General features: G+C 41.4%; 2 protein-coding genes and 1 long non-coding RNA gene across 3 annotated transcripts; all 3 read left to right on the forward strand.

Moving 5' to 3' along the window:
* Positions 1–2216: 2216 nt before the first annotated feature.
* Positions 2217–3423, forward strand: LOC135572666 (tumor necrosis factor receptor superfamily member 14-like). The gene is made up of 4 exons (XM_065021099.1): positions 2217–2310; positions 2592–2717; positions 2854–3009; positions 3332–3423. The coding sequence occupies exons 1-4, from the start codon at positions 2298–2300 to the stop codon at positions 3421–3423; spliced, it is 387 nt and encodes a 128-aa protein (XP_064877171.1). The 5' UTR covers positions 2217–2297.
* Positions 3424–3536: 113 nt separating this feature from the next.
* Positions 3537–5344, forward strand: LOC135572593 (uncharacterized). Its single transcript, XR_010464433.1, has 4 exons — positions 3537–3726; positions 3904–3923; positions 4161–4203; positions 4388–5344. It is a non-coding gene; the product is annotated as an uncharacterized LOC135572593 (long non-coding RNA).
* Positions 5345–12286: 6942 nt separating this feature from the next.
* Positions 12287–23371, forward strand: LOC115126354 (tumor necrosis factor receptor superfamily member 14-like). The gene is made up of 7 exons (XM_065021100.1): positions 12287–12470; positions 21420–21426; positions 21698–21828; positions 21919–22044; positions 22181–22336; positions 22570–22657; positions 22784–23371. The coding sequence occupies exons 1-7, from the start codon at positions 12287–12289 to the stop codon at positions 22983–22985; spliced, it is 894 nt and encodes a 297-aa protein (XP_064877172.1). The 3' UTR covers positions 22986–23371.
* Positions 23372–23550: the final 179 nt, after the last annotated feature.

Below are 23550 nucleotides of genomic sequence, written 5' to 3' on the forward strand. Positions count from 1 at the left end.
AAACGTGTTTCTTGTTACGCTGAACGGAAAGTGAAAGTAAATTTAGTCCAGGGCCCTACACTACTGATCTGCGGTAAGATAAGTATAACGTATTTACGTAGAAATAACCTACTTTACATGTACCGCGCTGTAGCCTAACTTTAAGAATCATATATTTTCATATTGATGAATGATTGTGTAATTTTACAACAACGAATAGGCAGGCCAACTGTACGCTCTGCTGTTCTCTACCTTTTCTTTTCAGACAGACTTTGCCTGGTTACTTTTTGTTCGTTACCCCATTGTGGGGGTAGAATACTTGCCAAACAGACCTTGGGCCTCATTTATAAATCGTGTGTATGTAAAAACAACTGACCCCAAAACATGCACAATTTTACTGCGGCACATAGAATAGTGTTTGCTCTAAAAGCCAGTATGTATTCCATATACAGTGAGTTTATTTGTGGTGAATAATGGGTGGAGTTAAAGGCCATCAACACTGTATTTATTTAAGCAGGGAGTCATGCTGAGACCATGGTCTCTTTTGCAGATGAGCCCTGCATGAACATCAATCAACAACAATTACACTAAACATATCTATATACACCAATTACACAATAAATGAAAAGCAAACACAAAAATCTACCTGATGATGATTTCAGCAACCATATTGATTAACTGTCAAGTATTGCCCCATCAGTGCAGATGAAAGGGGTGGAGAGAATAGATCCTCAAAACAACATTTTATAAATAATTGACTAGGAAATAGATGCCTATGTAATTATTTTAAAATGCAAAGATTAACTAAATAGATTATCTCTTCTAACTAATGGCAAATGATTGCATTTTGTTATTAACCTTATTGTTATGAATAAACCTGTCCATCATATCCCCCCCATTTGCACACAATACTTGCCTATTTTCAATGCTATACTTCACCAACTAGAAACTTTGCATAGGCATGGTCTAAAGTTTGTGGGAAGGTGAGCACATTTTCATGTCAAATTCAGATTTTATAAATTACAATTTTTGTTTTAAAACTGTCACACGCAGGTTTTATGGTCCATTTTGTACATATGAACGGTTTATAAATACCGTTTTTGAAAAATTCCGCATTAGTTGGACATTTTCTCAATCTAAAAGGCACAACCTAGATTGGAGCCAATGCCTTAAGTAGTTGTACATGTTATTTCTTCAACCTCGTGAAAGTGACAAATTCACACGTTTTCATTTTCGTCAAAAACAATTCTATATCGAAGGAGGGCCTTTGAGTTGATATTTTGCACATGCGCAGTTCAGCTCTACGACCGTTACACCCGATGACGTGTTGCTACACGCATGAGTTTGGCAAGCCAAAGTAGCCATGACATCGCCTACAATTGTGATCGAGGATTTCTATTGGTGAATCAGTTTGTCTGTCTTCATACTGTGCGGTCTTTGGTAGAATGGACTTTACTCAATGTACAAGTCTACTTCACCACAAGATGGCAGCATTCTCTAATAATAATTTGCCAATTTCTGTTTCACACTTCTCAGATGAGCTTATTACAAACTTTTTTCTGTGATTTAATTCGGCAAGATCATAATTTTCAAAAATAAAGGTTATTTTTTATTATGATTCAGTAAACTTTTAGTCACCACCATCAATGTGAATAACTCAGGGGTAGCCAGCCAACGTACATTACTATATTATATTTATTAACGGTGCAGTGTATGCAATATTTAAGCAGAATACAAGAGCTATTACTATACAGTGCATGTACTAAAATACATTAAGTCAACAGGTCTGTTCATCTCAATACTTCTGAACTCCTAAACACGTCACAAATCTGGTACGTGGGTCTTTCCAGTGAGTTGGGGAAGAATGAGGAACCATGGCACAGTTTGAAAGCCTGATATGGACTGTAAGAGAAACATTTCTGACTTGCACATGTTGTGGCTTTGAGTCTTTTTACTAGCCTTGTACGCCGTGAAACAGAATGTAAACTCATGAGATCAGGATGGTTTGTACGAGGCTCTTTTCACGCAACAGAAATTCCTGGCACCAAACAGTGTGCTCAATTCACAGTACGACACCACATTTACAAAAGCCAGTTTAAAAAATAGTTCTATATAATTACACATTTGAATAGTGAATATTTTAGTTAGGAAAATTAACTTGTTCTGTAAGTTTTATGAATACACATCAGTTTCAATTTGAGTGAATAGTGTATTTCTTTCTCTACTTCCAGATAACTATTATATTGGTGCTTGAAAGCATCGGATCCTGTATTGCATGTGGTAGAGCTGAGTACAGAATAGGGGAGGAATGTTGTCCCATGTGTTCACCAGGTAAGGAACCTGTCTTTACATCATCACCAGAGGTTTTTTTATTTTTATTTTACCTTTATTTAACCAGGCAAGTCAGTTAAGAACACATTCTTATTTTCAATGACGGCCTAGGAACAGTGGGTTAACTGCCTGTTCAGGGGCAGAACGACAGATTTGTACCTTGTCAGCTCGGGGGTTTGAACTCGCAACCTTCCGGTTACTAGTCCAACGCTCTAACCACTAGGTTTATAAATGCTCAACACCAATAGAAAAACATGACATTGTGATTCTCTCTTCCCCAGGAAATCATGTACATAAGCATTGTACAAAATTTACCACTACCTCCTGTGTGTCCTGTATTGCTTTTACATTCCTTGATGAACCCAATGGTCTCATGAAATGTGCACCATGTTCCAGCTGTGATTTAGGTGAGTTCTACATTTATAACAGCCAGACATTAATACTGACGTCATGTGCTACAGGCTGTCAGATGTGATTTATGATTGACATTTGACTGGCTTAATATGTTTGCTTAAGATAATGAATGAAATGTGTTCTCCATAGATTTGGGTTTGAGGGTGAAACAGCCATGCACATCACAATCAGATGATTTTTGTGAGCCACAGGAGGGGTTCTTTTGTTGGTTCTCAAACAAAAATGGTTGTAAAATAGCCCAGAAACACAGAAGCTGTAAACCTGGTCAATACATCCATCACACAGGTTTGTCTCCTTTCAAGTATTCAACATGATTTTGTCATGATTTCTAGTGTGCCAAGTTATTCTACTGAATTAAAAGTAGCTGATTGTTTGATTGAAATCATTAGACAATTAAAATCCATAGTTAAGATTAGTACATGGGGAAAGTTTAAGTACGATGGTCACAAGTTTGTTTTGGGAAGACAGTTTTTATATATTTTTATTTAAACTTATATTTTAAACCTCCATTTGTGCAGGAACAACATCTACAGATACTGTGTGTTCTGACTGTACTGGTGATACCTATTCAGATGGATCATTAACATTTCAACATGTATTTCTGCAGGAACAACATCTACAGATACTGTGTGTGCTGTCTGCCCTGATAAAACTTATTCAGATGGATCATTAACATCTTGTCAACCACATACAGAGTAAGTGTGAACATGATTAGTTAGTTCAAAAGGTTATTCCCCTGAAGATATAAATACATTAATATACTCAAATAGAAACTTTAAAAAACATACCTCGGTTTATGTCTTTAACGTAGATGTGAATTCTTGGAAATTGAACCAGGAACTCCTCGGTCGGATTCAGAATGTGGAGTATCCTCACTTCCCATAGCTGGAATCATAGCTGGTGTTCTATTTTTTCCGATAGCCATCATGGCTGGTGTTTGTTTATTTATGATAAAAAGAGAAATGGTGAGAAGAGAAATATTGAAAACAAGACAAAACTTAGGTAAGATGACTGGAATTGTATTTGAACCATTCATTGTTTTCATTGCCTGTGATATTCAGTTTACTCTGTGAATGCTACATGTTTTACTTCTCATATAGAGTAGATTACTACTGTTTGTTATCGTCATGGTTACATGGTATGTTTATTACAATATTGGTCATCTGTCTTTTTTTATAGACCCTCAAATACCTACACAGGTATGTTTGGAAATCTATGAATATCTTTCATCACATTGTACTACTTTGTTCTTTCTTCTGTGAAATTTGAATTTATTGGGCCAGTTTCCCAGACAGAGATTACGCCTTGTTTTGGAATGTAAAGCACTTTGTCCATTTTATCTCCATTGAATGTGCTTCTTAGTCCAGGACTGAGTGTAATCTCTGTCTGGGAAACTGGCCCAATGTGTTCTACTAATTACTGATTCCATTTGATAGGCATCCCCAGATCAGGAAATACCAATGCTGTCTGGGGGAAATGGTAAGGCACACCTTCAAGGTTTTCTAAATATGTGTACACAATAGTTTGAGTTAAAAGAATTTCAAACATATTTATAAGTAAATGTATATGGTTTATAACTTTGTCAAGTCAAGACCAATGATATGATACAATAATATAGGACAAGCTATGTAAATGAATATCTGATAATGACTTCTCTCCCCAGATTCAAGCCCCTGTCACAGTCAGGGAGTCAACATTGTGTAATCTGGCTGGTCCAGCCATCTCTAGTAAATCTTAACACTACATGTTAAATTTCATATTGTAGAATCTGGTTGGTATAAGGACCACTGTGCCTTTGTATCACATGGGGATGTTTGAAACTTACTCCTCAGCCTGAACTGTCCCCACTTGTGTCACCGAATAGCTAGCTTTTCATGTGGGCACCACTGGTAAGATGCTTCAGAGGGGAGGTCACATATCAGCTTCTGCCTACAGCCTACAGACTGGTCTAAAATGGAAAAGAGCATGTGATGAGTATAAATTAGCTTCACCTTGCTAGGTAACAGCTTCGGGAGGTGAGAACCCTCTGCTCTGCCTACAGACTGGTCTAAAATGGAAAGGACCATGTGATGAGTATAAATTAGCTTCACCTTGCTAGGAAACAGCTTCAGTAGCTGAGAACCCTCTGCTCTGCCTACAGACTGGTCTAAAATGGAAAAGAGCATGTGATGAGTATAAATTAGCTTCACCTTGCTAGGAAACAGCTTCAGTAGCTGAGAACCCTCGGCTCTGCCCAGGGGGAAAGTCAAATGTGTTCATAACTTCAGGACCACAACATCTATGTCAGCCCAGACTATGGAACTCCAAATGGGACTTGATAATATCTTGAGACACAGATTACTGGATACTGGTGCAGGATGCAGCTTTCGCTTGGGGAAGGTGCCCCAGAAATGAGAAACATCGTCAAAAGGGTGGGAAGGAAAATTCAAATGGATAACTTTTCTACAATCTTTGCTTTATCTAATCCAATGAAATAATGTTAAGATATGATTGACGGTAGGTTGTATAAAGAGTGTGGTCTCCTGTTTCGCCACACAGATGTTTACTATAGACTACTGAGGTATTCTGTATGTGAAACTGTCTGCAATTGCATTTTATTACTAAAGCGTTTTATACCAAGGTTCCTGTGTCATCTATCTTAAAGACTGATTGTTAAAGGAAACTTACATCACCCCAAAGGACCACCCAACATTTGGTGAGCTCGCCAGGAGTGAGTGACCACTGCGTCTGGATGATCTTCATCCCACTGTGCAGCGTATCAAATTAGAAGGTAATTTACAGATGCCTGTTAAACCAAAAGTCTGAAATTAGAAAAAGCACTGTGTGGTTGAGGACTCATTCCAGTATGTAAGTGGCATCTCACTCATAGGGTTGATAATTACAGGAACAGTCAATACCTACATGCATGTACAAGCCCGTAATATTATGTATATGTGATAAATGACCCAGAATCCCAGGTGTAATAGTTAGAAATTCCTGAGGGTCTAATGGAACCTTGTGTGAGGAACTTGGTTATAGATGAGGATGAACCAAGTCAGTACTGAGGTACTGGGTGACAAGTGATTGAAAGTGTTATGTACGGTGTTCTTACCTGAGGGAAGACACTGGATTTATGTATGGTGTTCTTACCTGAGGGAAGACACTGGATTTATGTAATGTGTTCTTACCTGAGGGAATATACTGGATTTATGTATGGTGTTCCTACCTGAGGGAATATACTGGATTTATGTACGGTGTTCTTACCTGAGGGAATACACTGGATTTATGTATGGTGTTCTTACCTGAGGGAAGACACTGGATTTATGTACGGTGCTCTTACCTGAGGGAATATACTGGATTTATGTACGGTGTTCTTACCTGAGGGAAGACACTGGATTTATGTATGGTGTTCTTACCTGAGGGAATATCATTTACATTACATTTAAGTCATTTAGCAGACGCTCTTATCCAGAGCGACTTACAAATTGGTGCTTTCACCTTATGACATCCAGTGGAACAGCCACTTTACAATAGTGCATCTAGGTCTTTTAAGGGGGGAGAAGGATTACTTTATCCTATCCTAGGTATTCCTTAAAGAGGTGGGGTTTCAGGTGTCTCCGGAAGGTGGTGATTGACTCCGCTGTCCTGGCGTCGTGAGGGAGTTTGTTCCACCATTGGGGGCCAGAGCAGCGAACAGTTTTGACTGGGCTGAGCGGGAACTGTACTTCCTCAGTGGTAGGGAGGCGAGCAGGCCAGAGGTGGATGAACGCAGTGCCCTTGTTTGGGTGTAGGGCCTGATCAGAGCCTGGAGGTAGTGAGGTGCCGTTCCCCTCACAGCTCCGTAGGCAAGCACCATGGTCTTGTAGCGGATGCGAGCTTCAACTGGAAGCCAGTGGAGAGAGCGGAGGAGCGGGGTGACGTGAGAGAACTTGGGAAGGTTGAACACCAGACGGGCTGCGGCGTTCTGGATGAGTTGTAGGGGTTTAATGGCACAGGCAGGGAGCCCAGCCAACAGCGAGTTGCAGTAATCCAGACGGGAGATGACAAGTGCCTGGATTAGGACCTGCGCCGCTTCCTGTGTGAGGCAGGGTCGTACTCTGCGGATGTTGTAGAGCATGAACCTACAGGAACGGGCCACCGCCTTGATGTTATTTGAGAACGACAGGGTGTTGTCCAGGATCACGCCAAGGTTCTTAGCGCTCTGGGACGAGGACACAATGGAGTTGTCAACCGTGATGGCGAGATCATGGAACGGGCAGTCCTTCCCCGGGAGGAAGAGCAGCTCCGTCTTGCCGAGGTTCAGCTTGAGGTGATGATCCGTCATCCACACTGATATGTCTGCCAGACATGCAGAGATGCGATTCGCCACCTGGTCGTCAGAAGGGGGAAAGGAGAAGATTAATTGTGTGTCGTCTGCATAGCAATGATAGGAGAGACCATGTGAGGTTATGACAGAGCCAAGTGACTTGGTGTATAGCGAGAATAGGAGAGGGCCTAGAACAGAGCCCTGGGGGACACCAGTGGTGGGAGCACGTGGTGAGGAGACGGATTCTCGCCACGACACCTGGTAGGAGCGACCTGTCAGGTAGGACGCAATCCAAGCGTGGGCCGCGCCGGAGATGCCCAACTCGGAGAGGGTGGAGAGGAGGATCTGATGGTTCACAGTATCGAAGGCAGCCGATAGGTCTAGAAGGATGAGAGCAGAGGAGAGAGAGTTAGCTTTAGCAGTGCGGAGCGCCTCCGTGATACAGAGAAGAGCAGTCTCAGTTGAATGACTAGTCTTGAAACCTGACTGATTTGGATCAAGAAGGTCATTCTGAGAGAGATAGCGGGAGAGCTGGCCAAGGACGGCACGTTCAAGGGTTTTGGAGAGAAAAGAAAGAAGGGATACTGGTCTGTAGTTGTTGACATCGGAGGGATCGAGTGTAGGTTTTTTCAGAAGGGTGCAACTCTCGCTCTCTTGAAGACGGGAGGGACGTAGCCAGCGGTCAGGGATGAGTTGATGAGCGAGGTGAGGTAAGGGAGAAGGTCACCGGAGATGGTCTGGAGAAGAGAGGGAGGGGATAGGGTCAAGCGGGCAGGTTGTTGGGCGGCCGGCCGTCACAAGACGCGAGATGTCATCTGGAGAGAGAGGGGAGAAAGAGGTCAGAGCACAGGGTAGGGCAGTGTGAGCAGAACCAGCGGTGTCGTTCGACTTAGCAAACGAGGATCGGATGTCGTCGACCTTCTTTTCAAAATGGTTGACGAAGTCATCTGCAGAGAGGGAGGAGGGGGAGGGGGAGGAGGATTCAAGAGGGAGGAGAAGGTGGCAAAGAGCTTCCTAGGGTTAGAGGCAGATGCTTGGAATTTAGAGTGGTAGAAAGTGGCTTTAGCAGCAGAGACAGAGGAGGAAAATGTAGAGAGGAGGGAGTGAAAGGATGCCAGGTCTGCAGGGAGGCGAGTTTTCCTCCATTTCCGCTCGGCTGCCCGGAGCCCTGTTCTGTGAGCTCGCAATGAGTCGTCGAGCCACTGAGCGGGAGGGGAGGACCGAGCCGGCCTGGAGGATAGGGGACATAGAGAGTCAAAGGATGCAGAAAGGGAGGAGAGGAGGGTTGAGGAGGCAGAATCAGGAGATAGGTTGGAGAAGGTTTGAGCAGAGGGAAGAGATGATAGGATGGAAGAGGAGAGAGTAGCGGGGGAGAGAGAGCGAAGGTTGGGACGGCGCGATACCATCCGAGTAGGGGCAGTGTGGGAAGTGTTGGATGAGAGCGAGAGGGAAAAGGATACAAGGTAGTGGTCGGAGACTTGGAGGGGAGTTGCAATGAGGTTAGTGGAGGAACAGCATCTAGTAAAGATGAGGTCGAGCGTATTGCCTGCCTTGTGAGTAGGGGGAAGGTGAGAGGGTGAGGTCAAAAGAGGAGAGGAGTGGAAAGAAGGAGGCAGAGAGGAATGAGTCAAAGGTAGACGTGGGGAGGTTAAAGTCGCCCAGAACTGTGAGAGGTGAGCCGTCCTCAGGAAAGGAGCTTATCAAGGCATCAAGCTCATTGATGAACTCTCCGAGGAACCTGGAGGGCGATAAATGATAAGGATGTTAAGCTTGAAAGGGCTGGTAACTGTGACAGCATGGAATTCAAAGGAGGCGATAGACAGATGGGTAAGGGGAGAAAGAGAGAATGACCACTTGGGAGAGATGAGGATCCCGGTGCCACCACCCCGCTGACCAGAAGCTCTCGGGGTGTGCGAGAGCACGTGGGCGGACGAAGAGAGAGCAGTAGGAGTAGCGGTGTTGTCTGTGGTGATCCATGTTTCCGTCAGAGCCAAGAAGTCGAGGACTGGAGGGAGACATAGGCTGAGATGAACTCTGCCTTGTTGGCCGCAGATCGGCAGTTCCAGAGGCTACCGGAGACCTGGAACTCCACGTGGGTCGTGCGCGCTGGGACCACCAGATTAGGGTGGCTGCGGCCATGCGGTGTGGAGCGTTTGTATGGTCTGTGCAGAGAGGAGAGAACAGGGATAGACAGACACATAGTTGACAGGCTAGAGAAGAGGCTACGCTAATGCAGAGGAGATTGGAATGACAAGTGGACTACACGTCTCGAATGTTCAGAAAGTTAAGCTTACGTAGCAAGAATCTAATTGACTAAAATGATTAAAATGATAGAGTACTGCTGGGGTAGGCTAGCTGCGTTGTTGACACTACCCTAATCAAGTCGTACCGTTGAGTGTGAAGTTTCTACAATGCTGCTTATCGGGAGCTAGCTGGCTAGCTAGCAGTGTTGGTTACGTTACGTTGCGTAGGAGAACGACAATAGCTGGCTAGCTAACCTAGAAAATCGCTCTAGACTACACAATTATCTTTGAAACAAAGACGGCTATGTAGCTAGCTATGTAGCTAGCTACGATCAAACAAATCACACCGTTGGGACTGTAATGAAATGAAGTGAAAAAGTGATACTACCTGTGGAGCGACGCGGAATGCGACCGGAATGCGAAAGTTCTATTCAGTAGACGTTGGCTGGCTATTGGCTAGCTAGGAGTGTCTCCTACGTTAAGGACGACAAAATAGCTGGCTAGCTAACCTCGGTGAATTAAGATAATCACTCTAAGACTACACACTCTAAACTACACAATTATCTTGGATACGAAGACAGCAAAGACAACTATGTAGCTATCTAATACTACACTAATCAAGTCGTTCGGTTGAGTGTGATAGTTACTACAGTGCTACGGTAGCCGGTGAACGTATGCTAGCTGCTAGGCAGATAGGAGGGCGACGAAAATACGATAATAACGCAATTATCACTCTAAGACTCCACACTCTAAGCTACACAATTATCTTGGATACGAAGACAGCAAAGACAACTATGTAGCTAGCTATGTAGCTAGCTAACACTACACTAATCAAGACGTTCAGTTGAGTGTGATAGTACTACAGTGCTACGGTAGACGGTGAACGTGTTGGACAGATAGGAGACGACGAAATACGATAATTACGCAATTATCTTTGATACAACGACGACTATGTAGCTAGCTAAGAGGAAATTGCTAAGATTAGACAAATCAGACCGTTGTACTATAATGAAATGTAATGAAATGTAATGAAAAAGTTATACAACCTGCAGACCGAAGCGCGGATGCGACCAGATCGCTCCAACCCGGAAGCACACTGGATTTATGTACGGTGCTCTTACCTGAGGGAAGACACTGGATTTATGTACGGTGCTCTTACCTGAGGGAATATACTGGATTTATGTACGGTGTTCTTACCTGAGGGAAGACACTGGATTTATGTATGGTGTTCTTACCTGAGGGAATATACTGGATTTATGTACGGTGCTCTTACCTGAGGGAAGACACTGGATTTATGTACGGTGCTCTTACCTGAGGGAATATACTGGATTTATGTACGGTGTTCTTACCTGAGGGAAGACACTGGATTTATGCACGGTGCTCTTACCTGAGGGAAGACACTGGATTTATGTATGGTGTTCTTACCTGAGGGAAGACACTGGATTTATGTATGGTGCTCTTACCTGAGGGAAGACACTGGATTTATGTATGGTGTTCTTACCTGAGGGAAGACACTGGATTTATGTACGGTGCTCTTACCTGAGGGAAGACACTGGATTTATGTACGGTGCTCTTACCTGGGGGAATATACTGGATTTATGTACGGTGTTCTTTCCTGAGGGAAGACACTGGATTTATGTACGGTGCTCTTACCTGAGGGAAGACACTGGATTTATGTATGGTGCTCTTACCTGAGGGAAGACACTGGATTTATGTATGGTGTTCTTACCTGAGGGAAGACACTGGATTTATGTATGGTGTTCTTACCTGAGGGAAGATACTGGATTTATGTACGGTGCTCTTACCGGAAGGAAGACGCAAAAAAACAGTATGATGACCTTAAATGAGGGAAGGCATTGTTTTTTAAAATATATAAGGGGTGTGATTATAGATTTGGGGTGGGACAATTGTTGTATGAGTTGAGTGTATTTGATAACAGTGAATGGATATATGCTAGTCAATATCAAGAATTTCTATGTACTGAAATAAATCTAGACATGTATAGACTAGTAGAAGGGATACATTTGTGAATTGCATATTGGGAAAGACATGTGAGTTTACTCTTCCATTACATCCACAAGAGAGGAGACAGGGAGACCCCCCCCCCCGTACTGAAGTTAAAATACAATTGAAACTAATTGTGGTTATTTACCACATATATGTGGAATCATTTACAGTAGTGTGGTTAGTGAATGAATGTAGCGAAACTAAAGAAAGAGGGGTTAGAGACAATATACCTGCGTTGGGTAGATCATCCTATGTTAGGTTTTACTACCTGTGTAAGGGGATTGAACTGGGTTTTTCTACAGTACCATACAGATAAGTCACTCAGTCCACATTACATAGAACCTGGTTAAAACAAAATCACGGGGCGCCATGACAGATTCGACCAAAGGCAGTGCAGAGAAAGTGGGTCCCACACCAATGAAACGTATTAGTCCTAAACTTAGTCCTAAACAATATTTACAGGACAAATATCCCTACTTGAAAACCGACCTGGACTGGGTGTTTTGTAAATGGACAAACAAAGAAGAAAAGTACAGAAATCCAGTCACAGGAACATTTGATAACACTAAGTGTGATGTGACATAGTCAAGGAAGGCAAGCCAGTAAGAAGAAGAGTAATAAGGTTACCATACTGTCAGCCACTATATTGTGACTAACTCGAACTGAAGGACAGACGTTTTATGCTCAAAGTCAGTTGAAACAGTTGAAGAGTCAATGGGTGGCGGAACAAGGGAAAAAGAGAGACCCAGGACCCAGTAACCACAGCCCATAGTGCCTTTTGTACAATTTCCCCCTCAGACCTGTGGGAACCCACATCCATAGGGAACACCATCACCCAGAATGCCACCTATGCAATGCTGGTGGTGTGGAGAATTTGGACACATGAGGAACCAATGTCCACAAAATCCTCAATATCAAGGATGGGTTACAACACCTGGAGTGAACCGAAGAGGGAGAGGATATTTCAGAGGAGGAAACGGAGGAGGATACCAACAACAAGGTGGATATCAGCAGCAATCCCAAACCTATGGAGGACCTCCCCAGCAGGCACAAGGAGGTTACCAGCCTGGTCCTGGCCACCAAGGAGGTCGTGGAGGAAATCAACCACAGAGGGATGTGGTCTGGCCACAAGGAAATCAGAACACCAACAGTTCCTATTTCCCTGACAATCAGCAATGAAGAGGCCCAGACCCTTTCCTCCAGTGTCCCCAGTACATATTTGAAGATGGGGGAAAAAGGACCTGACCTCTCTAGTAACTGGAAGGTTGCAAGTTCAAACCCCCGAGCTGACAAGGTACAAATCTGTCGTTCTGCCCCTGAACAGGCAGTTAAACCCACTGTTCCTAGGCCGTCATTGAAAATAAGAATGTGTTCTTTAACTGACTTGCCTAGTTAAATAAAGGTAAAATAAAATAAAAAGATTCAAGCCCCCCCGTCAGTCAAGGAGTCAACATTCTGTAATCTGTTTTCCACTGGCTGGCTGGTCCAGACATCTATATCTTAACACTACATGTTAAATGTGATATTGTAGAATCTGGTTGGTATAAAAACAGGATTCTACAGAACATTGTATTGTAATATAAAGAAATGAAACACTGAAACACATCCTCCAGTAGGAACAATATGACTTCTAGATGCCTGTTGACAGAGGACCACTGTGTATTTGTATCACATGGGGATGTTTGAAACGTACTCCTCAGCCTTAACTGTTCTCAAAATCACCAAATGACCAGTCAAGCTGTCAATATTATCCAGCAAAGTTCTTTACAGAAAAACAAGTTGTACAACCAAAGTTTGACACTGCATTACTCCGAATTGAATAATATAATTTTATTTAGAAAGAAATGTTTTCTGTTGGAAAAATGGTAATGTGATCTACTAAATGTGATCTACTAAATGTTTATGTAACTTGTTGAAGGTTAAATATAATATAATACTGTACAAGATGTTACATTAAATACAGTTTTGCCTAACAATGTACACTTGCTGGGTTTATTACTTGAAATGCATGGAGGTCATCTACAAAACAAAAAACGGTCAATATTTCATGTTATGTTTTAAATCTTTCAAATTGTCATGCCCACCGTTCCTGGGTAAATGCTTCCATTAGCATGGGAAATTACCATTTAGATTGTTTTAGTAAATACTGCACATTTAGAGCACTACTGAACTGTAAATGGAAGCACAACTATTACACCAGACTGCTACAACATGATTGACCTTATGACCTCCTGAATGTCACTATTCTCTGAATGTCACTATTCTATGAATCCAAGTAAGAGGGTTATTAACTCACTCATTCTACAAAGGCATTAGAATTTCATAAAATGTGCACTAATGACAATACATGACTGCCCTCTAGAAGGTATCCCACAGGCTACAGAAATATTGAGTCTGGTACTTTATAAATCAACTGGTTTTACTCAAAGTGGTTAACAGTTTTTAGTTTGTTAAAATATTTAGCTGTGTGACTTCAACATCACGTAATCACCAATAAATCTGTCAACAGACATAAGATAATAGAAATATGAAACTATTATAAATCTCTCACATAGTAATGGGTGTACATTTTGTTAGTGAAGAACTGGATAAAACAAAGTACAGTTGCTTTGTTTATTATTTGAAATGCATGGAGGACTCCTGCTTCAAAAATATTAATAATATTTTAAAAATCCTTACCTCTGCCTAAACAGTATAATGTAGCGCCCTTTATCAGGTGACAGTTCGCTTTATCAGGTGACAGTTTTAATACTCATCTATTTACAATGTCTTAAGGCACTGCACTGCAACACCGGTGCCAATATATCCTCTAACCACCGGCTTCTCGGGCATTATCACTTAAATATACATTCTACAGACCCTACTAAGTATTCCCTACAATATTTTTGTTTTACTTTGGCACCTAGAATAGTTTTTGCTTTTAAAGCTAATATATATTTCAAATACAGTGATTTGCACTGGGGGCATTTATTTGAACATGTTTAAAAACCCTACGTGTTGCAAATGTCACTTAAATATGAAAAAAATAGCCCAATTATTTCTCATGAGTAAATATCGGTTATTGACGCGTTTCTGTTATTCTGATGGGAACTTTTATTTTGAAAACGTGTTTCTTGTTACGCTGAACGGAAAGTGAAAGTAAATTTAGTCCAGGGCCCTACACTACTGATCTGCGGTAAGATAAGTATAACGTATTTACGTAGAAATAACCTACTTTACATGTACCGCGCTGTAGCCTAACTTTAAGAATCATATATTTTCATATTGATGAATGATTGTGTAATTTTACAACAACGAATAGGCAGGCCAACTGTACGCTCTGCTGTTCTCTACCTTTTCTTTTCAGACAGACTTTGCCTGGTTACTTTTTGTTCGTTACCCCATTGTGGGGGTAGAATACTTGCCAAACAGACCTTGGGCCTCATTTATAAATCGTGTGTATGTAAAAACAACTGACCCCAAAACATGCACAATTTTACTGCGGCACATAGAATAGTGTTTGCTCTAAAAGCCAGTATGTATTCCATATACAGTGAGTTTATTTGTGGTGAATAATGGGTGGAGTTAAAGGCCATCAACACTGTATTTATTTAAGCATACAATGGAATGAGTCATGCTGAGACCATGGTCTCTTTTGCAGATGAGCCCTGCATGAACATCAATCAACAACAATTACACTAAACATATCTATATACACCAATTACACAATAAATGAAAAGCAAACACAAAAATCTACCTGATGATGATTTCAGCAACCATATTGATTAACTGTCAAGTATTGCCCCATCAGTGCAGATGAAAGGGGTGGAGATACAATGAAATAGATCCTCAAAACACAACATTTTATAAATAATTGACTAGGAAATAGATGCCTATGTAATTATTTTAAAATGCAAAGATTAACTAAATAGATTATCTCTTCTAACTAATGGCAAATGATTGCATTTTGTTATTAACCTTATTGTTATGAATAAACCTGTCCATCATATCCCCCATTTGCACACAATACTTGCCTATTTTCAATGCTATACTTCACCAACTAGAAACTTTGCATAGGCATGGTCTAAAGTTTGTGGGAAGGTGAGCACATTTTCATGTCAACTAGAAAAATTACAATTTTTGTTTTAAAACTGTCACACGCAGGCATGGTCCATTTGTACATATGAACGGTTTATAAATACCGTTTTTGAAAAATTCCGCATTAGTTGGACATTTTCTCAATCTAAAGGCACAACCTAGATTGGAGCCAATGCCTTAAGTAGTTGAACATGTTATTTCTTCAACCTCGTGAAAGTGACAAATTTTCTAATGATTGCCTTGCCTGGTTCTCCAACTACTTTGCAGACAGAGTTCAGTCTGTCAAATCGGAGGGCATGTTGTCCGGTCCTCTGGCAGTCTCAATGGGGGTGCCACAGGGTTCAATTCTCAGGCCGATGTTGCTCTTGCTGCGGGCGATTCCCTGATCCACCTCTACGCAGACGACACCATTCTGTATACTTCCTTGGACACTATGCTATCTAACCTCCAAACGAGCTTCAATGCCATACAACACTCCTTCCGTGGCCTCCAACTGCTCTTAAACGCTAGTAAAACCAAATGCATGTTTTTCAACCGTTCGCTGCCTGCACCCGCACGCCCGACTAGCATCACCACCCTGGATGGTTCCGACCTAGAATATGTGGACATCTATAAGTACCTAGGTGTCTGGCTAGACTGCAAACTCTCCTTCCAGACTCATATCAAACATCTCCAATCCAAAATCAAATCTAGAATCGGCTTTCTATTTCACAACAAAGCCTCCTAAAACTGACTATTCTACCGATCCTCGACTTCGGCAATGTCATCTACAAAATGGCTTCCAATACTCTACTCAGCAAACTGGATGCTGTTTATCACAGTGCCATCCGCTTTGTTACTAAAGCACCTTATACCACCGACCACTGCGACCTGTATGCTCTAGTTGGCTGGCCCTCGCTACATATTCGTTGCCAGACCCACTGGCTCCAGGTCATCTACAAGTCCATGCTAGGTAAAGCTCTGCCTTATCTCAGTTCACTGGTCACGATGGCAACACTCACCCATAGCACGCGCTCCAGCAGGTGTATCTCACTGATCATCCCTAAAGCCAACACCTCATGTGGCCGCTAACCAATCGCTGCAGCTGTACATAGTCCATCTGTAAATAGCCGACACAATTTATCTACCTCATCCCCATACTGTTTTTATTTATTTACTTTTCTGCTCTTTTGCACACTAGTATCTCTACCTGCACATGACCATCTGATCATTTATCACTCCAGTGTTAATCTACTAAATTGTAATTATTCTCCTACCTCCTCATGCCTTTTGCACACAATGTATATACTCTTTTTTTATGTTTAATTTTTTTTTCTACTGTGTTATTGACTTGTTAATTGTTTACTCCATGTGTAACTCTGTGTTGCTGTCTGTTCACACTGCTATGCTTTATCTTGGCCAGGTCGCAGTTGCAAATCAGAACTTGTTCTCAACTAGCCTACCTGGTTAAATAAAGGTGAAATAAAATAAAAATGCGCAGTTCGGCCCGAGAGACCATTAGACCCGATTACGTGTTTCTACGCACGAGTCGCCATGAAATCCCCTACAAGTGTGAGTGAGGATTTCTATTGATGAAGCAGTTTTAGTCTGTCTTCATACTGAGCTGTCTTTGGTAGAATGGACATTGCACAAGGCTACTTCACCACTACTTCACCACAATGGGAGGTTGGGGTGGAGACATGTTAGCTGGGTGGGGTTGGAGGAATGGGATGGGAGGTTGGGATGGAGACATGTGGGGTTGGGGGAATGGGATGGGAGGTTGGGGTGGAGACATGTTAGCTGGGTGGGGTTGGAGGAATGGATGGGAGGTTGGGATGGAGACATGTTAGCTGGGTGGGGTTGGAGGAATGGGATGGGAGGTTGGGATGGAGACATGTTAGCTGGGTGGGGTTGGGGGAATAGGATGGGAGGTTGGGGTGGAGACATGTTAGCTGGGTGGGGTTGGAGGAATGGGATGGGAGGTTGGGGTGGAGACATGTTAGCTGGGTGGGGTTGGAGGAATGGGATGGGAGGTTGGGATGGAGACATGTTAGCTGGGTGGGGTTGGGGGAATGGAATGGGAGGTTGGGGTGAGACATGTTAGCTGGGTGGGGTTGGAGGAATGGGATGGGAGGTTGGGGTGGAGACATGTTAGCTGGGTGGGGTTGGAGGAATGGGATGGGAGGTTGGGGTGGAGACATGTTAGCTGGGTGGGGTTGGAGGAATGGGATGGGAGGTTGGGGTGGAGACATGTTAGCTGGGTGGGGTTGGAGGAATGGAATGGGAGGTTGGGGTGAGACATGTTAGCTGGGTGGGGTTGGAGGAATGGGATGGGAGGTTGGGGTGGGAGACATGTTAGCTGGGTGGGGTTGGAGGAATGGGATGGGAGGTTGGGGTGGAGACATGTTAGCTGGGTGGGGTTGGAGGAATGGATGGGAGGCTGGGGTTCTTTACTCTTCTTTTAGTTAGTTTTCTTCTGAGTAGCAGACCGTGGGTAAAATGTATGTATATACATTATGGAATATTATTTTATATGAATTTAAATATTGTACCTGTAACCCCCTCTGCCCCCTCCCCCAATGAAGAAAATGTCAAATAAATATAAGGTTGGTAAGAAGAAAACAGTTGTCATGATATTAGCTGGAGCTGTTTTCTAATTAATAATAGTTAGAAAAAGAAAACTAGGAATTGTATCTTTTTCTATTGCATCTGTAAATTATTGTTTAGTGAGTTAATTTTTATTTTTGTGTATGTGTTTGTGAGTCAGAGAGAGGAGCGTCAGAGAGATGAGCGTCAGGTAACCTAACGGGATAAGAGTGTTAGGCCAGTAACCGAAAGGTTGCTGGTTCGAATCCTTAAACAGACAAGGTGGAAGGAAAAAAACATTCTGCCGATGTGCCCTTCAACAAGGCCATTAATCCTAAGAATATTTGCTAAATGTAAAATCAAATTAATTGCCAGGGTTAGAGGTTTCAAGCCTGTTATATTTATATGGGCGTTAGCATACCACAGAGATCCTCTAAAAGTATGTACAACACATAAAAACACAGCATGGTAGCAACACAACATGGCAGCATCACAACATGGTAGCAGCACAAAACATGGTACAAACATTATTGAGCACAGACAACAGCACAAGGGCAAGAAGGTAGACAACAATACATCACATGAAGCAGCCACAACTATCAGTAAGTGTCCATGATTCTTTGAATGAAGAGACGGAAATAAAACGGTCCAGTTTGAGTGTTTGTTGCAGCTTGTTGCAGTCGCTAGCTGCAGTGAACTGAAAAGAGGAGCGACCCAGGGATGTGTGTGCATTGGGGACCTTTAACAGAATGTGACTGGCAGAACGGGTGTTGTATGTGGAGGATGAGTAGCTGCAGTAGATATTTCAGATAGGGGGGAGTGAGGTTTAATATGGTTTCATAAATAAACATCAACCAGTGGGTCTTGCGACGGGTATACAGAGATGACCCGTTTACAGAAGAGTATAGAGTGCAGTGATGTGTCCTATAAGGAGCATTGGTGGTAAATCTGATGGCCGAATGGTAAAGAACATCTAGCTGCTCGAGAGCACCCTTACCGGCCGATCTATAAATTATGTCTCCGTAATCTAGCATGGGTAGGATGGTCATCTGAATCAGGGTTAGTTCGGCAGCTGTGTTGAAAGAGGAGCTGGAAGAAACCAAGTCTAGATTTAACCTTAGCCTGCAGCTTTGATGTGCTGAGAGGACAGTGTACGTCTAGCCATACTCCCAAGTACTTGTATGAGGTGACTACATGACGATAAACGAAGTATGGCCATAGCCTCCATCTATTGGCTGGTTTGGCAATTTGAAGTGTAGGACATTGTTTTAAAAGCGTTATGAAATGTGTTAGAGGATTACACACCATCTCAAGTGACAATAATTATATACTGTGGCTATGATGCGTTCCTACACGATTTCATGATTTTCCTAGGCAGACCGCTTTGAAGTTAATTAATGGGGGGAAATGTATTTTACCCACTGATAAAATATAGGCTTTTACCAAATTGATTTGTATTTCTGGGGTGGATTATCCATTTAAACTGTATAGTGGATTATCAGTAGGTTGCCTCCCACTTTTCTCAACGTTATTTGGAAAGTCAGAGTGAAAGTAAAATAGTCCAACTGCGAACCAAGACGGGGTAAGATACAGATGATGTGTGTATATGTAGAAATAGCCTACTTTAACATGCCGTAACTGAAAAAATGATGACATCTTAATCTTGATGAATGACTGTATTTGTAATTTTACAAGGCTGTTCTCTCCATTTTATTCCATGTCTGTTCTGCCTCTGGTGACTCAACTGCATTTTGATTAGGAAATGCGCTGCTGAACTCCATCGATTTTTTTCCCTTGTTCTTGAAAAATGGAAAACTTTGGCCAAGTAATTTTTTTAACAAAAATATTTAAAAGCTTGCTTGTTTGTAACAAGAAAACGGACAAAATACTATTGTGAATGTGAGCAGCCCTGACTTGGCTGTAGGCCTGGCTGTAGGCTTTCATAGTTATGTTTTGCCTGCTGCCAGTGTAGGACATTGCTTCATGCTTCATGCATGGGCATTTGATTTTTATAGGCGGACCGCTTGCAAATGTTGTTAATGGGTGTTATAATACAGACCATAGGCAGCTGTTGAGTTTCAAGTTTGGAGAAGCTTACAATTTATTTACCTTTTCTATCGATGCCAGTTATGATTATTTATAATGCCCATTTTCATGGAACAATTTCATTTCAATAATAACGTTTTTGTTTCTCAAAATTATTGTCACTTGTTTAGTCATACAAATCTGAATTAAAATTAAACTAATGCAAGAGTACCAGCCTTTGCAATAGTCCATATTGCAAAGGCTGGTACTCTTGCATTAGTTTAATTTTGATACACTGTGATCCAATGGTACGTAGCTATAGAAATGAGCGCATGGAATTCAGAGATGCCAATGCAGCAGTAGACCTATAGTGGGGCACGATTTAAAAAATGGCAGAATAATAAAAAATGTGTATTAAAAAATGGTAGTGTTAAATTTTTTTAAATTCAGGAGCAGTCCAAATGACTGCTTTAGCAGATCTCTTGTGGGTTTTATAGTAACGACATGTAACTGAACAGTAAAAATGTATTAGCCTAACTTTTAGCGTGGCATAAACACAACCAGTAGTGATACAAGTTAAATGTATTAATGCAATGATTCAATTTGTGCATTAAAAATAATTCATTATCCTATTACACATTCTAAATTCTGCAATTCAAATAAAATCTATGTTGGAACTGACATAGCTCCATAGTTACCAAAGGAACTCTAGTGTAGAATATCTAAGCCTTCACAAATAGGCTAAACTTCTTAAACGTGTGTCCTCCATTACCCTTCTTCGAGAAATGACTAATTTGATAGAATGGATAAAGCAGGACTTCCCTTCATGTACACCCACTCATACTTTACATGGATATTCACATGCTATGTGCCACTATCATAGAGAAGAGAGAAGTAGCAGGCAGTACTGTGTTCAAGGGTTAGAATAGAGGACAGTGACACCTGCTTTGTTCAGTCTCAAATTCAACTTCATATCGTTAGTGAAAAAATATTTTTCTATGGTTGTGTTTTCAATCAAGAAAAACTCCAACACACTGGAAATCTTGATGCTTCCAACGACTGACTGGATCAATACATCAATAACATTGTGATCCATTCAATTGTTGGAAGCATCAAGATTGCGAGTGTGTTGGAGTTCATATTAATTTTAAACTTGGAGATTTTTATTTGAGTTCCCTTTTTTCCATGAACCTGGTAGCACATGGTGAGTATTCTAGTTGTCCAGGTAATAATTAAATAAGGGTATTTTATAAATCTGCCAGACACCAGTTTTAACTTGCAAACAGAGTTTTTGATGAGGCACAATCTATTATTCTTGTTAACCAGTTGTATATCCACCTCGCATGTCTATTTTACTAGAACTTTTTGACCATTTCTGTTAAGCACTCATAGATCCACTAATATTCCAATTAGTTTTGATGAAGTCTTCAGGTCAGTTCATCATACTCCGTAACTCTTAAGAATTTAACAAATCCATTGTGTGTGTTTTCCAGTGAATAGGTGAGGATTGACAAACCATGGAACAGTTTGAAATCTTGATATGGACTGTAAGTTAAACATTTCTGTTTTGCACATTTTGTGGCATGGCATGTTTCACACAGCATAAATTCCTGGCACTACACAGTATGCTCAATTCTTACACACCATGGGGGGTGCCACCTCACTGACGGAAGCTCCACCTGGTCCTACATAATTATATTATATTTGAAATTAGATTATATAGGTTAGAATTGTGCTAACTAGTTCTGTACGTTTTATAAATACACATAAGTTTTGATTTTGGGAATTTGTTGACAATTTTTTCAACTATTATATTGGTGCTTGGAAGCATTGGATCCTGTATTGCATGTGGTAGAGCCGAGTACAGAATAGGGGAGGAATGTTGTCCCTTGTGTTCACCAGGTGAGGAACCTGTCTTTACATCATCACCAGAGGTTCATAAATGATCAACACCAATAGAAAAACATGACATTGTGATTCTCTCTTCCCCAGGAAATCGTGTACATAAGCATTTTACAAAATTCACCACTACCTCCTGTGTGTCCTGTATTGCTTTTACATTCTTTGATGAGCCCAATGGTCTCATGAAATGTGCACCATGTTCCAGATGTGATTCAGGTGAGTTCTACATTTATAACAGCCAGACATTAATACTGACATCATGTGCTACAGGCTGTCAGATGTGATTTATGATTGACATTTGACTGGCTTAATATGTTTGCTTAAGATAATGAATTAAATGTGTTCTCCATAGATTTGGGTTTGAGGGTGAAACAGCCATGCACATCACAATCAGATGATTTTTGTGAGCCACAGGAGGGGTTCTTTTGTTGGTTCTCAAACAAAAATGGTTGTAAAATAGCCCAGAAACACAGAAGCTGTAAACCTGGTCAATACATCCATCACACAGGTTTGTCTCCTTTCAAGTATTCAACATGATTTTGTCATGATTTCTAGTGTGCCAAGTTATTCTACTGAATTAAAAGTAGCTGATTGTTTGATTGAAATCATTAGACAATTAAAATCCATAGTTAAGATTAGTACATGGGGAAAGTTTAAGTACGATGGTCACAAGTTTGTTTTGGGAAGACAGTTTTTATATATTTTTATTTAAACTTATATTTTAAACCTCCATTTGTGCAGGAACAACATCTACAGATACTGTGTGTTCTGACTGTACTGGTGATACCTATTCAGATGGATCATTAGCAGCCTGCCAGTCACACACTGGGTAAGTGTGGCTTACACAAATAGTTTTTACCCTAAATACAAATTTACCTACCACAAATCTAAAACTGAAAGATGTATCACCAAGTTATAAATGAATCATTCATGGCCAGTATTGATCTGTTTACAGATGTGAATCGTTGGGACTTCAGGAAATTAAACCAGGAACTCATTGGTCGGATTCAGAGTGTGGATCACTACTATCCCATTCCACAGCTAGAAGCGGAATTATTGGTGCCCTGGCAGTTGTCATTATATTAGCTGGAGGGGCTTTCTTTTTAATAATGGTCAGAAGAAGGTCCAGAAGGAGCCTTAACAGCTTCTGCTGTTAAGACTGCTGAACAATTAATGAAATGGCCACCCGGACTATTTACAACCCCCCCCCCCCCCCCCTTTGTTTTTACACTCCTGCTACTCTCTGTTTATTATCTATGCATAGTCACTTTACTCCTACCTACATGTACAAATTACCTCAAATAACCTGTACCCCCACACACTGACTCGGTACTGGTACCCCCTGTATATATTGGGGCGGCAGCGTAGCCTAGTGGTTAGAGCATTGGACTAGTAACCAAAAGGTTGAAAGTTGAAGTCCCCGAGCTGACAAGGTACAAATCTGTCGCTCTGCCCCTGAACAAGGCTGATAGAATTTAGGCTGTCATTGAATATAAGAATTTGTTCTTTCTTTCTAGTTCAATAAAGAAAATAATTATTGTTATTTTATTGTTACTTTTTATTTAAAAAATTATATTCAGTAAATATTTTCTTAACTATTTCTTGAACTGCATTGTTGGTTAGGTTGTATTCGGCGCATGTGACCAATACAAAAGTGTGCATTATTTTTTGCTGTTTGACAAATAAAAACGTGTTGCTCAATTTAAAAAAAGTCCTAGGCCA

This window comes from Oncorhynchus nerka, linkage group LG7 (assembly GCF_034236695.1).
Source record: "Oncorhynchus nerka isolate Pitt River linkage group LG7, Oner_Uvic_2.0, whole genome shotgun sequence".
In the NCBI taxonomy this organism is placed as follows: domain Eukaryota; kingdom Metazoa; phylum Chordata; class Actinopteri; order Salmoniformes; family Salmonidae; genus Oncorhynchus; species Oncorhynchus nerka.

What these genes read in the sequence shown, in the direction of transcription:
- LOC135572666 (XM_065021099.1), top strand. An exon ending in ATGTTCCAGCTGTGATTTAG is followed by an intron (nt 2,718 to 2,853) that starts GTGAGTTCTACA and finishes TGTTCTCCATAG; the next exon opens with ATTTGGGTTTGAGGGTGAAA. An exon ending in TCAATACATCCATCACACAG is followed by an intron (nt 3,010 to 3,331) that starts GTTTGTCTCCTT and finishes GTATTTCTGCAG; the next exon opens with GAACAACATCTACAGATACT.
- LOC115126354 (XM_065021100.1), top strand. Translation starts at nt 12,287, where the DNA reads ATGGAGGACCTCCCCAGCAGGCACAAGGAGGTTACCAGCCTGGTCCTG. An exon ending in TTGTCCCTTGTGTTCACCAG is followed by an intron (nt 21,829 to 21,918) that starts GTGAGGAACCTG and finishes TCTCTTCCCCAG; the next exon opens with GAAATCGTGTACATAAGCAT. An exon ending in TCAATACATCCATCACACAG is followed by an intron (nt 22,337 to 22,569) that starts GTTTGTCTCCTT and finishes CCATTTGTGCAG; the next exon opens with GAACAACATCTACAGATACT.